The sequence below is a fragment of the Silene latifolia genome, chromosome X (assembly GCF_048544455.1).
Source record: "Silene latifolia isolate original U9 population chromosome X, ASM4854445v1, whole genome shotgun sequence".
In the NCBI taxonomy this organism is placed as follows: domain Eukaryota; kingdom Viridiplantae; phylum Streptophyta; class Magnoliopsida; order Caryophyllales; family Caryophyllaceae; genus Silene; species Silene latifolia.
Window position 1 is genome coordinate 100,905,512 of NC_133537.1, and position 17,480 is coordinate 100,922,991.

At 39.3% G+C, this 17,480-nt stretch overlaps 1 protein-coding gene across 1 annotated transcript in view; it reads right to left on the reverse strand.

Moving 5' to 3' along the window:
• Positions 1–13,915: 13,915 nt before the first annotated feature.
• LOC141617958 (protein FAR1-RELATED SEQUENCE 7-like) overlaps positions 13,916–17,480 on the reverse strand; it is a 32,258-nt gene continuing 28,693 nt past the window's right edge. The window contains exons 2-6 of the mRNA XM_074435089.1: positions 16,937–17,009; positions 16,712–16,850; positions 15,702–16,429; positions 15,280–15,371; positions 13,916–14,583 (exon numbers count right to left, since the gene is read on the reverse strand). Of these exons, the coding sequence (XP_074291190.1) occupies positions 13,916–14,583; positions 15,280–15,371; positions 15,702–16,429; positions 16,712–16,850; positions 16,937–17,009 (1,700 nt within the window). The remainder of the gene's footprint in view (positions 14,584–15,279; positions 15,372–15,701; positions 16,430–16,711; positions 16,851–16,936; positions 17,010–17,480) is intronic.

Below are 17,480 nucleotides of genomic sequence, written 5' to 3' on the forward strand. Positions count from 1 at the left end.
TGACACACAAGTAGAAGCAAATGGCCCAGTGATATGCCAAATTGTCCACCGAGTCCAAGATTTCAACCACGGGTTGCACCTTGCAAGTGTCACCTCTTCAGCACGGTCGTGAGTGGGCTCAACGGCAGGAAACCGCTGTTGACGGCCGACCTGCCGAAGTACACGATCCGGGTAAATATGGGTAGATCGCCTCATGCCCAATAAAGTGAGATGTGTAGTTCTATCACTGTCAGACAGACCAGTGACTGATGTTAGGCGAAGCCAACGCAAGCCCATCGAACATATAACCCAACATTGGCAGAAAGCCGATGCCGCCAGAAAGGCTCTCTCTGCCAAGAAGCAAACTGACGATGATGAGAAAAGAAGCTTCTCACTTCATATGTATCCGGAACCTTCGGTGGTCAACTAAATCGAGTCTCTCATAAAGCCAAATCTGTGAAAAGGACCGAGAAATCAAGTTAGACTATAGGAAATGATGTCAAACGCACTGAAAAGAAAGAAGGTGGGCAAAAAAAATGAAAAAAATGAAAAAAGAAAGAAAAAACGGAAAAAAGAAAAGAGAAGAAAAAAGAAAAAAAGGAAAAAAAAGGGCATACTTGTAGAAGACGGGTTGATTCAGTATAAGGAAGATTTGGGTTAGCCTTCCAAGCATCTAACCCATTGATGGTTTCGGCCAGAATGAGCGAAGCCGGGCTCCGACGATTCTCAATTTGCTCTACAATTCTAATGAATTTTGCCTTACCACGACAAGTAGGTACTTCGATATTCCCTTCAAAAGCATAGAGATGAAGCATGATCAGTCCAAAAGCCCTGCGACGAAATACTGTAGGGTCATAAGAATGGCGAAATTTGTGAGCAATAGCGAGTAAGTCTACTCGCTCTCCATAGATGAAGGCATGTGCCTCCTCTCGTGACAGGCCGAGGAAATCTCAATATTTATTAGCCCATCCTCGCTGAAAGTCGGGTATAACGGGGGTTCGTTCAATCTTCCAGCCTCCTAAAATAGGAATTTCTTCCGGAATGGGACAAATCTCTCCTTCAGGAAAGTTAAAAACATGATGGATAGGGTCCCAGAATTTTAAGCACTCATTAAGAAAAACAATTTCAGGCAAGACCTGCCTCAGCGGGACTAGTTGTTGTAATCCCGTATCAACAAGTATTTGAGATTCCAATCCTTTGAAATCAGAGGCCCAAGATGTCATTGCTTTTCGAAGAGAATTCATGTTTGACAAGAAGTTTGTATGAAGAAAAGAATAATAATTTATGGTTTGCCTCTTATTATGATCTCCTTATATAGGAAAATAAGGAGAGAGTTTTCCGCTAGAGTTTAGGAAACCCTTGACTTGTCGTGCAAGGTAGGCCGATTAGGCCTTGGGACGCGGGCCTCCGGGCTTCCCCCATCGACTTGTGTTAATTTTTACACCAAAGCTTGTTTTCGCGGATTTTAGTTATGCTTCGCGGGCCAGAATGGCTAATCTACATTTCTATCCCCCAGCAAGTCAATATTAGAATTAAAAACCCGTACACACTTTCGGATGTTTTTTATGTTTTACGGGGTATGTCTTGCCCATATTATTTACGGGTCAGCTTTCGGAGTCGTAAACTCGAAATATATTTAATCGTCATTCCAGTGGAATTGATGAAAATTCATAGTTTCTTTAAAAATGTTAATTTCGGGAGAAACCTATTTTCAAAAAAGAAGGAAATTTTAATACCGGGCGAAACCTATTTTTCGGGATGAGGACATACTGAAGACAGCTTTTACATCGAGGTATGGTCACTATGAGTATGTTGTGATGCCGTTTTGGTTATCTAATGCACCTGCAGTGTTTATGGATTTTATGAACTGGGTCTTCATTCAGTTTTTGGATCGGTTTGTGGTGGTCTTCATCGATGATATATTAGTCTATTCTAAGACTAAAGAGGAGCATGAGGAGCACTTGAGGTTGGTGCTGCAGACTTTGCGTGACAATCAGCTATATGCAAAGTTGTCAAAGTGTGAGTTCTGGCTCGAGGAAGTTGCCATTCTGGGATATGTGATTTCAAAGAAGGGTGTAGCTGTGGATCCGGCAAAGATTGAGGCAGTCACTCGGTGGGAAGCACCGAAGAATGTGGCAGAGATCATGAGTTTCTTGGGTTTGGCAGGGCACAACCGTCGGTTTGTGAAAGACTTCTCCAAGATAGCCAGACCTATGACAGCGTTGATGAGGAAAGAGAATAGGTTTTGTTGGGATGAAAGTTGTGAGACGGCAGCTCCAGTCTCAGCATTACCTGAAGGGTGTGAGAACTTTGAGGTATATACAGATGCTTCAAAGAATAGTTTGGGATATGTGTAGTTGGAAAACGGGAAAGTAATTGCCTATGTTTCTAGGCAGTTGAAGCCTTATGAGGAGAACTATCCTACACATGATCTGGAGTTGGGTGCAGTTGTGTTTGCCCTCAAGATTTAGAGGCACTATCTTTATGGTGCGACCTTTAAGGTGTTTTCAGATCACAAGAGTCTCAAGTACATCTTCACTCAAAAAGAGTTGAACATAAGACATAGGAGGTGGATGGAGCTGATAGGGGACTATGACATGGATATTATATACCATGAAGGGAAGGCAAACGTGGTTACTGATGCGCTGAGCAGGAAGAGTGTGCATTCTCTATGCACATCTATGTCTTTGATGAGGTTGAGAGATGAGGTGGGGAAGATGGGGATACATATGATACAGAAAGGGGATGCTAGAGGGGACTTGACAGTTGAGCCAGATCTTTATGATGACATTCGCAGGAAATAGGCTTTGGATCCTAAGATTGAGTAGTGGAGAGTTGGAGTGGAGAAAGGGACAGTGTCTCAGTTCTCTATTCATACAGATGGCAGTGTGAGATTTGATGGGAGATGGTGTGTTCCTGGTGATGAGGAGTTGAAAAATATGATCATGGTGTACATCCAGGTGGTGACAAGTTGTATAAAGATTTGAAGAAGACTTTTTGGTGGCCTGGGATGAAAAAGGAAACAACTGAGTTTGTGGCTCGATGTTTGACATATCAGAGAGTTAAGGGAGAGCAGCGACGACCACAAGGTAAGATTCAGTCTCTTGAGGTACCTGAATAGATATGGGAGTCTATCGCTATGGACTTCATAGTGGGTTTGTCGAGGAGTCAACAGGGTAATAACATGATATGGGTAATAGTTGACCGTTTGACCAAGTCAGCTCACTTTGTGCCGATGAAAGATACTTGGACCAAGATACAGTTAGCTTTAGCTTATAGGAAGCATGTGGTTCGTTTGCATGCGGTGCCTAAGGACATAGTGTCAGATAGAGATTCGAGATTCATATCACGGTTTTGGCAAGAGTTGCAGGAGCTGATGGGAACTACTTTAAAGATGAGTACTGCTTTTCATCGTGCGATAGATGGGTAGGCATAGAGGACTATCAAGACCTTGGAGGATATGTTGAGGTCGTGTGTGATGGAGTTTGGGGGTATCTGGGAAGATAGGTTGGATCTGATTGAGTTTCTTACAATAACAGCTATCACACGAGTATTTGGATGACACCGTTTGAGGCTTTGTATGGGAGGAGGTGTAGGAGCCCGATTTGCTGGGATGACAAAGCTGAGGCAGTGGTTTTAGGACCACAGATGGTACAGGAGATGGTAGAATAGGTTAAGATGATCAGACAAAAGATGAAAGCGGCCCAGGATCGACAAAAGAGTTATGTAGACTTATCCATAAACATTTTGATTCATTAGCATGTTTGAATTTAATTTTAAGTGGGTAGTGTAAATATTATAGTCTTTGAATTGCTAATTAAATTGATAGTGTAAATCTGAACTGATGGGTAGTGTGAATGTATTTGTTAGGATTTCAATCGAGCCTGTTTTTGGGGATTGAAAATGTGATGTAATTGGGAAAGTGAATGTGAGGATAGTCCAAGTGTAAATGTGAACCAAAAAAAAGTGTAAATGTGAACAAATAGAAAGTGTAAACGTGAATATAGGAGAAGTGTAAATGTGAACAAATAAAGTGTAAATGTGAACAAATTGGAAGTGTAAATGTGAAGATATTCAAAGTGTAAATGTGAGGATAGCGTAAGTGTAAATGTGGACACAAAGTGTAAATCTGACTAAATTGGAAGTGTAAATGTGAAGATACTGGAAGTGTAAATGTGAGGATAGAGTAAGTGTAAATGTGAACACTAAAACTGTAAATCTGACTAAATTGGAAGTGTAAATGTGAAGATAATGGAAGTGTAAATGTGAGGGTAGGAGAATTGTAAATGTGAACAAATAAAGGGTAAATCTGACTAAATTGGAAGTGTAAATGTGAAGATACTGGAAGTGTAAATGTGAGGATATGAGAAGTGTAAATGTGAACAAATAAAGTGTAAATCTGACTAAATTGGTTGTGTAAATGTGAAGATACTGGATGTGTAAATGTGAGGATAGGAGAAGTGTAAATGTGAACAAATAAAGTGTAAATCTGACTAAATTGGATGTGTAAATGTGAAGATACTGGAAGTGTAAATGTGAGGATAGAGTAAGTGTAAATGTAAATGTGTAGATTGTTATAGGTTGACTGATATTGTGCATTTCTTATGTACTTTTTTTTCCTGATTCAGATGGTATCTGATGGAGAACTACCTGAAATTGAAGAACAACCTCAAGTTACCCCTAGTATTTCCGTTAAGTGTCGCCCCAATAGGCTTCACAAGCTTATTAGTAAGCTTAACATTGCTCAACGAGCCGCTGTATAGAGGATTGGATTTGGGGGGCTGCTTCATCTTAAACTCAGAACTTTCCCCCTTTCACATGTTCCTGAATTTCTCGAGGCTTTCAGCGATGGTTCTTATGTTTTCAGGGCGTCGGAGTTGAAGGAGTTTATGGTTACTAAGTATGATGTCTATGACTGTTTCATGTTACCTGTTGGTGAGAGAGAGATGGAAATTGTACCTACTGGACATATGCCTGGTGCTAAAGATGAAAAATATGTGCGCATAAAACAACTGTGCCGCAAAAAGTTCAAAGTGAAATCAAATTCTGATTCTATTCCTTTAGGAGACGTCTTCAATTATATTGATTCAGAGCAATTCAAAGATGGAGATGATGAATTCTGCCGCCTGTTTGTGCTTCTTAGCATTTCATCATTCCTTGTGCCAACATTGAACAACGAAATTAAAATCAAACTTTTGAAAGTGGTTGAAGATGTGAGTGCCATACCGGAGTATGACTGGTGCTCGTATGTATTAGAATGTTTAGCTAATGCTGCAGCTGAGGCTCGCAGCGTGCAGTCACATATGCTTGGTTGTATCCCTTTCCTTATGATTACTTATTTTCAGCGGTATGATTACCGTGGTATGAGTTGCCCAGATGGCCTTCCACTTATTCAGAATTGGGATATGAAAACTCTATCGAAGAGGTTAAAGGATGAGATGGACGTGGGTCCATTGGGTCGACTAACTTTGTCGAAGGTGAAGTACCCCCGATGTCAAAACAAGACCCCTGATGAGAAGGACGCTGGTAATACGATGTTGGCCATAGATGGCGCGCCCAAGGCGCCATTGGCAAGCCCTACGCCTCTTCAGATTTCAACGTCGGGTACAACACCCGATAAGAAGTTTATTCAGATTGAAATCCCCCCCGGTGTTGAAGATGACGATGAGTTGAAAGCTAGGGCTGTAGATGTACGTTTTATGTTATGAATGTTTAATTAATGGCATACTTTTTTTAATATATATATATATATATATATATATATATATATATATATATATATTGAGCAGGTATATTTTGTGTATCTAGACTCTTAAATCTTTTTTTGTTACCAACTGTAGGGTGTACACGAGCTGTACTTGAAGATTCAAATGAACGCTGTGGCCTTCTATTCCTGGTATGCGGATGCAGCTGCAATGCTTAAGAATTTAACAACAGGTGCTACTTCTTCAACTGATCTTGTTCCGTCACAAGTGACGCAAGCTTTTTTTGAAGGTGCAAAGGTGAAGGAATATGTTGAAGAAGTTGGAAATTTAGCTTCCCAAATGAAGAAATATAATGATAACGCTCCCTCATTGTCAGATGTTGGGAAGGTGGCCAAGAAAAAAACAAAGGCAAGCAAGAAAAAAAAAGACCAAGGTTCCTAAGTTCGAGTTTACGCCTACTATAGAACATGTATCACTTGCAGAAGATTCTGATTTGGGTGATAAAGTAGGTGATGTGGCGATGTCACAGGTAATGGAGACCGATGATTTCTACAACACCGCTGAACTTAACGAAGCCTGTCGACGAGAGGAAGAGGAATGCGGGCTAGATTTAACCGACGACTTGACTCAATTAACGGATCGACAGATTCTAGATAAAATTTATAGCCTAGATGAAGTTGAAGAAGCTTACACAAAGCCCTCAAACCAATCAAAAAATTCTAATACCTCTTTTACGGGGATTCCTTCGAAATCCCACTTACCATTAGCCTCGAGGTATGCTCGCGTAGGGGCATTAATTCCCTGGATGATAGACTGGCATATTTGGAGTCCCGAAAACCTTCCTCGTCTTGGTTCGAGAAATTCCTCCAACCTGTCTATATAAGCACCAATGCTTTCGTTCTCATCCTGCGGAAATCTGAGAACGGAAGACATAAGAACGGTCTCAAGGAACTGAAGTTCCCTGAGACAAGAAATAAACTAAAAAAAAAAAAAACAGATAAAAGCTGCATTTGCCTCCCAAGACAACGGCGCCAAAATTTGATACCGGTCGTCGCAGTATCAAAAATAAACCTAAGTACTACTAACAGAAGCTAGCGGTAAGTAGGGTCAATCTCCACAGGGAGGCAAAAATGAGATTTATCTGTCTAATTTTAGTCTATGAGTAACGGGTCACAATGTGGGGGTTTGAATATGATTTCTGACTAAACTAAGAGATTAAGGCAAGAGAGAAATAATTAAGGGAAATTAACAGAAGGAGAAGGGAACTAGGATTTCGGGTCATCAATAAACGTCAGTCAATTGCAGCTAAGGTCACAGATCAGTCGATGTGTCGGTCTAAGGGGCAACGAATATCTCCTTTCGGTCTCAATTCGCCCTAAAATGCTATTAGCTTAACTTTTGCCCTCACTAAAGCATCCTATTGTTCACTGCAGGTCTCACCTATTCCAACCTTTCGGTCCAGGTCAAGGTTTACCAATATTAAAAGGCTAATTGTGTCGACTCAACTAGCAGGATACAGTTAAAGCAGCGATTATCAACATAGACTAAAACAACAACGACCAATCTATAAACTAATTAGCAATTAACATTAGTCTAATGAATCACCTAATCCTAGCAGAGTAATTAGCTAAACATGAATAAAAGAGGAAGAAAGAATAAGGGAAGAATAATAAACATTAAATAATTAAGGAGAAAAAGGGAGAGAAAGAGTTACAAGTAGAAATATCGGAAATGAGAAAGTAATATTCAACAAAGTGGAAAAGGGAAAAAGTAACGTATGTGATAAAATTCTAGAGGAGAAGCCCCTAAAACTGACGTCCTAACTTCCTATTTATAAGAAAATAGGAATTATTTAACCTAATGACGGAAATAAACTAAAAAGACCAACCCCATAAGAGAATCCACTCGATCGAGTGATTTAAAACCACTCGATCGAGTAAACTAAAGCTTAAACCACTCGATCGAGTAGAAAATCTACTCGATCGAGTAAATCAATAAATGCAACTACTCGATCAAGTAGAAAAAGGACTCGATCGAACAAAATTCTACTCGATCGAGTACTTTCCAAAGAATGATTTCCGCTTTTATGACTGAACTTCAAACAGCTGCCATTTCTTCGTTACTTGGGCAAACAGGGTGATTCCAGTGGCGTTGGAAAGCTAAGAGGACAAGCTTTCATCTCTAATTGGAATCACCTTAATATATGTTCTAGAACTCGAGATATGGCTCTTCAAATTAGGCACTAGCAATTTGAAGTTATTCCTTTGCTCGCCTAGCTATCTTTCTTCCTTGCGCATCTCAAAATAGCTACATTCCCGCTCCAAATTCACTCTTCCTCCAAATGCATGCTAAACGGACGGTAAAAGGCTTGATTTCACTACTTTCTGGTTCATTCCTGCAAATAAGACAAAACAAACCAAAGTAGCATATTTGGGGCATTTCGTAGCATAAATTACGATAAAAGCATGGAAATACGTGCATGAAAAGGCCTAAAAAGACTATATCAAATGCACGTATCACTTACAAAAAGCCCTCATTGAACGAGGAGCAGGAAAGTTTGGGAGGGGAAGTGCCTGACACTAGTGGTGCCCCTGAGAAAGTTGAACATGTTGTTGAGAAGTGTAAGTCAGAAGCAACGAATAAGGTTTATGCGGATGTGGTAGGTCAGTCAACTGAAGATGGTTCATCTTCAGTTCAACTAAAATTTATTTCGACTGCTGATATTGAGAACGCGCTGCAAGGTTTGACAGATATTGGTGATGGTGGTGGTGAAGCGGCAGAGGGCTGCGTACAGAGAGGTGAGGATGAGTTTGTGCAGGGTATGGATATGGAGTTGGCTCAAGAACAGGGGCCTGTTACTGGTGAAGGGGAAGTGTCTTATTCAAAAGTAGCGAACAAGGTGGATGCGGATGTGGTAGTCCCGTCAATTGAAGATGGTTCATCTTCATTTCAGTTGAAATTTATAGTGACAGCTGATATTGATAACGCGATGAATAAGTTATCAGACAGCGGTGACAGTGAAGTGGCACAGGGTGGTGCACCGAGAGAACAGGACGAGGCTGTGCAGGGAATGGATATGGAGCCGCCTCAAGATCAGGGGCCCTACCATGGGCTCGAATCACTGGTGGTTGGACTAGTGCCTGGCGTGGATGTGGATGTTAGAGGTGCACCGGGAGTGGAACAGCCCGTTGACCGACCCCAATTTAGTGGTACGAAAGTACCGGATGGTGAGCCTGGCGTTGTTTCGACCACAGTCCGTGAAGATGCATCACAAGAAGGGTTAGAGAGTGGTAGTGGCATGGTCAACGAGAAAGGTGAACGCCCTACTGTACAACCCCCTTGTCCTGGTTCATTTCAGAATGATGACAAGCCCATGGATGTTGTAGAGGGAGCAGATAAGGTGGTTGTTGAAGCACCCTCCTCCGAGTTTAAGTTGCCGGAATTTCAGTGTACATTTATATCTACTGCAGAGCTAGCTGAGGCATTTAAGGGGGTTCCAGGTGAAGATTTTGGAACGACTGATGCGGCAGGCCCTTCTGAACCAGCCGTTCCTGCGGATGGTCGGTAAATTTATGTCCCCCGGAGTAACCTAGATTACCACCCTTTCCTATTTCATTCAACTGAGCCCTTACAGTGCATGGAAGTGGTCCATGAGAATCTGACTTGCACCATGGATTGTGGGGAACCCATGCCCGAGCAGGGCTTTGTTACTCTAGACCTGCAGCTGAATAAGAAATTATTTAGGAATGTTTTTAAGGAAAGGAAATACGTCCTGGACTACGTATTTAACAAATCAGAAGCTTGGTTGAAAGGGTGAGTCGATTAATTTCTATGTCAAACATATTAATACTTATATGTTGTCGTAATCATGTTCGCCTTATATAATTATTTCTTTTTTTGTAGGGAAGAATTGGCAGTTTTTTCAGACTTTTTCTTCGTGTCACGGGAAGACATGTTAACCCTTGAACCTGGACAGGAAGTTATGTCTTCTTTTATCGATTGTTGGTGCCTACTAATCAATAAGATGATGTATGACCAAACTGCACCAGTTGCATCTTCTCGTTCTTTCTTCGGGCTTAGTCACACCGTACTAGTCCTATCCTCACTCAATGCAATTTGTATAGTTCCAATTTAATTGTAACGTAAGTGTCTAAATTTAATAGCGCTGCCCTTCGTTTGAACAGAGTGTTGCGCTGGATATTTGGAAAGCCAAGAAGAAAGGAATTGTTCTTGACAAAAAGGACGAAACTGGGTCGGGTGGGTGGGTGCTTGGATTCAATCTGTTTTTCTCCATTTCAACTTGGATCTGATATGGTAAGTGTAAATGTGACCTATTGTGAAGTGTAAATGTAATCACACAGAAAGTGTAAATGTCATCACACAGAAAGTGTATATGTGATTTTCACAGAAAGTGTAAATGCCTGGATGTGATTAAGAAGAAAGTGTAAATGTCATGACATATGAAGTGTAAACGTGAGACATAGTGAACTATAAATGTCGTGAGATATTGTGAATGTAAATGTCATGACATATGAAGTGTAAATGTGGGACATAGTGAAGTGTAAATGACATGATGTATAGTGTAAATGTGATTATATAGAAAGTGTAAATGTGAGGACATAGGGAGTGTAAAGGTGACTAAACAGGAAGTGTAAATGTCAGCACATATAAAGTGTAAATGTGAATATATGGAAAGTTTAAATGTCATGACATAGGGAGTGTAAATGTGAGACATAGTGAAGTGTAAATGTCATGATGTATAGTGTAAATGTGATTATATAGAAAGTGTAATATAATGACATAGGGAGTGTAAAGGTGACTAAATAGGAAGTGTAAATGTCATGACATATAAAGTGTAAATGTGATTATATAGAAAGTGTAAATGTCATGACATAGGGAGTGTAAAGGTGACTAAATAGGAAGTGTAAATGTCATGACATATAAAGTGTAAATGTGAATATATGGAAAGTGTAAATGTCATGACACATGGTCTGTAAATGTGACGAATTATTGAAAGTGTAAATGTGAAATTGGACTGAGTGTATCTTTTATGTCTTTGTTGTCACATCCGCCAGGTCTTCATCCCGGTCTTATCTTGCAATAATGATCATTACAGTTGTGCATGCATAAACTTCGTATCTGAGCTGATAGAGTATTTGGACAATTGTCGCTACAACGATGATTTTGAGAAGCTTCCACATTTTGGAATTTCGTGTATTGCGGTAATAATTATAAATAGCATACCTTAATTTGTTCTTTAGTGTATATGTATTCTGGAATTGTAAACACTGTTTTTAAATTGACTATTTTTTTGAAATTCCTTTTACAGTCTGATTTAATGGGCGAGTATCTGGAGTCTAAAGGGTTTGTCAGAGGTTCAAAGGTCGCCGGGTTTAAATTTGTCAATGTCGAATTTAAATGGCAAGGTAGGGGGTATTCTGCGTTTGATTGCGAGGTGTACATGATGATACACATGCTGCTTTTCTATGGGAAGCTTTTTGACTGCGTCTTAGGTGAGATGGACGTTATCAACCTCATCCGGGCTAAAGTGGTGTCGATCCTTATCCTGAGTGACCATAACAAAGTGAGGGAGAGCGTTCGCGCAAGGATAACCCAATTCAGGCAAAAGTATGGTCAAGGTCTGAATTCGGTCTCCAATGCTGCACAGAAGCGGAGTCTAGATGATGAGGAAGAGATTACATACAGTAAACGTCCCCGTGTTGCAGACCCACCCCCTAATCGCGTAGAAGGAAGCCATGTGGTCAATCCTGTAGCCATACCGGCAGAAAGCAGCCCCGTTGTTGTTCAAGCGTGTTGCCAGATCTTGAGTAGCCAACCTTTGTCAGCCGTAAGGAGCCGTCCCCGGGGCGGGGGGATGGCTTGGGATGCTCAATTGACTGTGAGGCTGCTGGTACGTAGACTCTTGTTGTCTCGACCTTCTTACGGAACAATCAAACTTTGGTCAGGGGTGTTCGATCACGTCGAAAGCATGCGGTGGACTATTGCTTGTTAGATGACTACAACTTTGAAAATTCGTTAGTATCTGCAAGACTCTTATAACAGGGCCAATTAGTTACGATATTTAATTTATAACTACTTCTCAATTTCTTACTACTATATGTGTGTTTTATTGCAGCGAATCAATCTCTTGGTACAGTAGGCATGCCGCGCTACGCCGGTCCGGCATCATGTCTATGCTTCCTGAGGTTGTAATGTCGCCTGTTGTCATTGAGTCCTGGCCTGTTTTGCTGAACCATTTGGAGTCTGCTGAATACTTACTTCCTAGGATGGCCTTCTTTGGGATACGTCATATGGTACCCCCCCCCTCACAAAGCCTAAAAGTTATACATTATTTTTACTTTTATTATGTAGGCTCACTCACTTCTCTGAACAGGAATGTATCATGCAGCTTTTGGATATACGTGAAGCAAGCTCACAGTCTAATGACATCACTGATCGGCTGTATCACATTTGGGATACCTTCATCCAGGATTGTGATAAAACTTTCAACCTGAATGCCGAGTTCATCTTCGTACCTGTCAATATTGGTGGGCACTTTGCATGCGTATGTATAAATTTTGGACAACAAACTGTTGATCTCCTTGACTACCAACATCATGCCAACTGGGATCAGTCTGAAATGTGCAATGTTACTCGCCAAGTGGTAAGTCTGATGCCAATAAATCATTTTCGAAGAGATGAACAGTAGATGGTTTATTTAATTGTTAGTGCTTTAATGGCAGGCATCAGCTGTTAGCGATTATTTAGATGTCAGAACGGACAGGGGATACGAGATTACTAGCTTTGAGCATCGGCAAATCCCGTTCAGGCGCCAAACACCCCTTCCTAACATAACAGAATCAAAGATTTTCTGTATGATGTATATGCTGATGTACGAGGGTCAACCTTTTGAGCATCCAAACTTGGAGAGGAAGAGGAATTGACGGTACTTGGTAGTCGAGTGGGTGGCGACGCTTGTTCTAGCTGACATAAATGTCAACAGAGACATTTTTGAAGCAAAGTTGAATGGGTTTATCGCTGGAAAAGAAGATTTATGGGCCAAGTTACAAAAGAAGCGCAAAATTAAGGCTGTATTATCGAAAAAGTAAACAATTTGTGGACATATTTTTGAATGAAATGTATTTTATTTGGCAATGTTGAAGTTTGAAAAGAATGTTTTGTATTTTGGTTGGCAATGTTTACACAAATGTGTAATTTTTAAATTGCAAGTGTAATCATTACAGTAATGAAGTGTAATGGTAAATTACACTAATGAAGTAATGGTTGACTATTTTTTGGCAGTTATAATCATAGTTTTTTCAAAGTGTAAATGTGACTAAATTTCAAGTGTAACTATTAACACACTTGTAATTTAGTCACATTTACACTTTAAGTGTAACTGTTAACACACTTAAAGTGTAAATGTTAACACTGAAATTGAATAATTTCTTCAAAGTGTAAATGTGACTAAATTGCAAGTGTAACTGTTAACACAGTTGCAATTTAGTCACATTTACACTTTAAGTGCAACTGTTAACACACTTAAAGTGTAAATTTTAACATTGTCAGTGTCAACTTTATCATACTGAAAGTGTGAATGTAAACACACTGAAATTGAATTTCAGTGTAAATGTGGTGACATGGCAAGTGTAAATGTAATTGGGACTGTGAATGTGAGGACAACCCAAGTGTAAATGTGAACCCAAAAAAAAGTGTAAATGTGAACAAATAGAAAGTGTAAATGTGAATATAGGAGAAGTGTAAATGTGAACAAATAAAGTGTAAATCTGACTAAATTGGAAGTGTAAATGTGAAGATATTCAAAGTGTAAATGTGAGGATAGATTAAGTGTAAATGTGAACACAAAGTGTAAATCTGACTAAATTGGAAATGTAAATGTGAAGATACTGGAAGTGTAAATGTGCTGACATGGCAAGTGTAAATGTTAACACCAGTTATTTGAAAATAAGTGTAACTGTTACTTCAAATAACATAAGTAATCCAAAATAAGTTCAAGTAACATAATGTTTGGCTATCTAATAAAACAGAGAGATTTTGGTCTTATGACAGTGTAACTCTAACGTTGGTGTTACTAAAAGTTACACCAACTGCAGTTCAAAGTTACGTTGCCATGAGACCAATTCCTAATCGCCCGCTCCAGTTATAGCACATCAAAGTTTTAAGTTACACACTCAAAATATATAGAGCAACATTTGTCACTGATCTGACGTCTATTCTTGTTCTGATTCTAGCTCTTCCTCCTCCTCTCCTTCATTCTCTTCTGGTTCAGACGACCCTTCGCACAATGGCGTGTGTGCTGAGAAGGGGTTAGGGCAGTTCCTCTTGTCGTGATTTGTCATTCTCTTGCAATTCTTACACTTACGTTTGGGTTTCCTAGCCAAAACCATTGCTTTTGTTTTAGCTGACAGCAATCTTTTTCCGGTACCCTTGTTTTTCGAATTCTTTGGTGGCAGTATCGTCACTACCTCACATGGCGTACAATTCAGAAATTTCTCCATTTGTTGATTTTTATTCAACACTTCCCCTAATGGTGAGAGGGACTGTTTAAATGCCCTAATTACAGCGGAAAAGCTGTCAACATCAGCTACTCCTTTGTCTCGAAGAAGCCCTACATCTTCATGAACTTCTGACCACATTATTGACATTGCAATTTGTTTTTCATCTATGATTTGCATGTTTTCTGTCCCTTCGCCATTAGTATTGAAAATCCTTAATCGGAGATACTCTTTCATCCATCTATTTACAACATAATCTTCTGGTTTAGTCTTTATCCCACTTGCTGAAAAAATCCATATTATATGGCGGCATAGGATTCCGGTTCTTTCAAACATCGTACAACTGCGGCTTGCTTTACGTGTACCTTTGTCATCAGTTAAAGCTAGCATGTAAGTGTGAACGTTAAAAATAGTGTCACTGATGTAAAGTGTAAATGTCATGAATTGTAAAGTGTAAATGTTAAGTTATTAGAAGTGTAAATGTAAACTAATAGGAAGTGTAAATGTCATGAACTGTAAAGTGTAAATGTTAAGTTATTAGAAGTGTAAAAGTTAAGTTATAGGAATTTAAATGAGATAAAAACAGAAAGTGTAAATGTCATATGATGTAAAGTGTAAATGTCATGAATTGTAAAGTGTAAATGCTAAGTTATTAGAAGTGTAAATGTAAACTAATAGGAAGTGTAAATGTCATGAACTGTAAAGTGTAAATGTTAAGTTATTAGAAGTGTAAATGTTAAGTTATAGGGATTTAAATGAGATAAAAACAGAAAGTGTAAATGTCATATGAGGTAAAGTGTAAATGTCATGAACTGTAAAGTGTAAATGTCATTAAGTGGAAAAGTGTAAATGTTAAGATATAGGAAGTGTAAATGTCATATGATGTAAAGTGTAAATGTCATGAATTGTAAAGTGTAAATGTTAAGTTATTAAAAGTGTAAATGTAAACTAATAGGAAGTGTAAATGTCATGAACTGTAAAGTGTAAATGTTAAGTTATTAGAAATGTAAATGTTAAGTTATAGGAATTTAAATGAGATAAAAACATAAAGTGTAAATGTCATAGGAAGTGTAAACTACCTGGACTGTATGCAACTTCAAAATTCTTCTTTCTGGATGAATCTTTGACAGTAGTTACCTCTAGCTCGCCTCTCTTAGTGAAACCTCCTGTTCTACATGTATCAATTGAGAAGATGACTTCTTGTTTGAATTTCTGGAAAGTTGAATAGGTCTACACCTTTGCAGCATGAATCTCTAATGCCAGATGTGTTGACGCCGCTGCGGACGAGTGCTTATCCTTGTTGTCAAGCTGCTTCTGTGTATGTCTTTGTTGGTCCATAGCGCTCTCAAAACGCATCCAAAACTCAACCAATGTTCCTGACTTATGCTCAAACCTCTTGAAAAAGCTATTTTCGCTCTCTGATCTTTGAGTCGTCCTCATAATCGACGCCATCCTCAAGTCTCTGCAATGCGCCATCACCCACTGTCCCCTTATAGCATACGTATCTGCAAACAAATCATTTACGCCAACACCATGATCTACAATTATTTGCTCCCAGATACCATCAAATTCTGCTGCCTCAAGCTCATCGTCCCATATAATGTCATTAATTTTACACATGAAGTCATTATAATCACTCCTAGAGACGCCAAACTTACTGGGCATTTTGTTCATTATATGCCACATACAGAACCGATGGCGCGCTGTCTTGAAAACAAGAGGGACAGATTTGATAATACCTGGGTCCTGATCTGTAATTATGTACTCGGGTTCCTTACCCCCTATTGCTTGTAAAAACCGGCTGAAAACCCAATTAAACGACTCATATTCATCCCTTGCAATTAGAGCCCCATAGAACGTCATAAATCTTTTATGGTGGTCAACACCTGTGAATGGTGTAAATAACATAGAATACTTATTGGTGGAGTAAGTTGGGTCGAATGACACCGCATCACCAAAAATTTTGTAATTATCTCGGGCAGTACCGTCCGCCCATATGGCCCTACGTAGGCTACCATCATCGTCAAGGTCATAGTCAAAGTAGAATCCTATTCTTGTTTCAGTCATTTCCTTGAAATGGTCAACAAACAACTGACCATCCCGTTCGTGAATGAAACATTTAACATCCCTATGGAAGTTCTTAAAATCATTTAAGCTTACTCCAATGTTTTCGAATCCATTCACTTGTTCTTTGCAGATTCTGTATGTCTTTGTTTCTCCTATCTTCAGCTGCCAATCAATCATTAACAGATACGTCATATAAATATAACATGAATGGAATTATTTATTTAGTATAGAGAGTGATTATATATTACAAACCCTTGAGTTCGAAACGATTATTAACAAATATATCATCTTGTGATAATCTATTATGTTACGCGACAATTTCTGGAACTCTCTGTCCTTAAGTGAGATAAGCTCGTGATTGTGAGCCTCGTGGAACCGGTCAATTATTAAAAGACCATTCTTCATATATAGTCGTATCCTCGCTTTGCACCCCACTCTAGTGACCCTGAATATCCTCTGTGACTTCTCCCCAACCAGTCCGTCATCCCGATCTTTACTGGGTGTCTTGTGAGCGAAACCTTCTCGATTGCAGACGACGAGCTTTGACTTGATCTCACCGCCACGCCATTTTTTTGTTGTGTACCTACGTACATAAAACCCATAAGCAATGGCGTATATCTTATAAAAAGTCACCGCGTCCTCAACCCCCCAAACTCCTGGCCGATGTACGGTGTAAACCTCTTCTCGACCTCCCTACACAGCTCCTGCCTGTCAGGTTGAACTCCATTCTGTTTTAGCAAGTCTGTAAATGTGCATAGAGTGTAAGTGTAAATGTAAATGTCATCAGATATGAAGTGTAAGTGTAATGTCCATAGAGTTTAAGTGTAAATGTCATCAGATATGAAGTGTAAGTGTAAACGTAAGTTGAAGTAAAGTGTAAATGTAAAGGGAATGTTCCATAAATGTAAATATTCCAAAAGTGTAAATGTCCAAATTATGATGTCCCAAAAGTGTAAGTGTAAATGTAAACATCCAAAAGTGTAAGTGTAAATGTCAGCAGAAACGAAGTGTAAATGTGTTGTTCTGAAAGTGTAAATGTCAGCAAAAGTGTAAATGTCAGCAGAAATGTAGTGTAAATGTGATGCTTTAAAAGTGTAAATGTCAACAAAAGTGTAAATGTTGTCAGAATGCTAACTCAAATTAAAACTATAATAATAACAATTAAAAGGTGACTATAACAATTAAAAAGTGTAAATGTAAAACTATAGCAAAA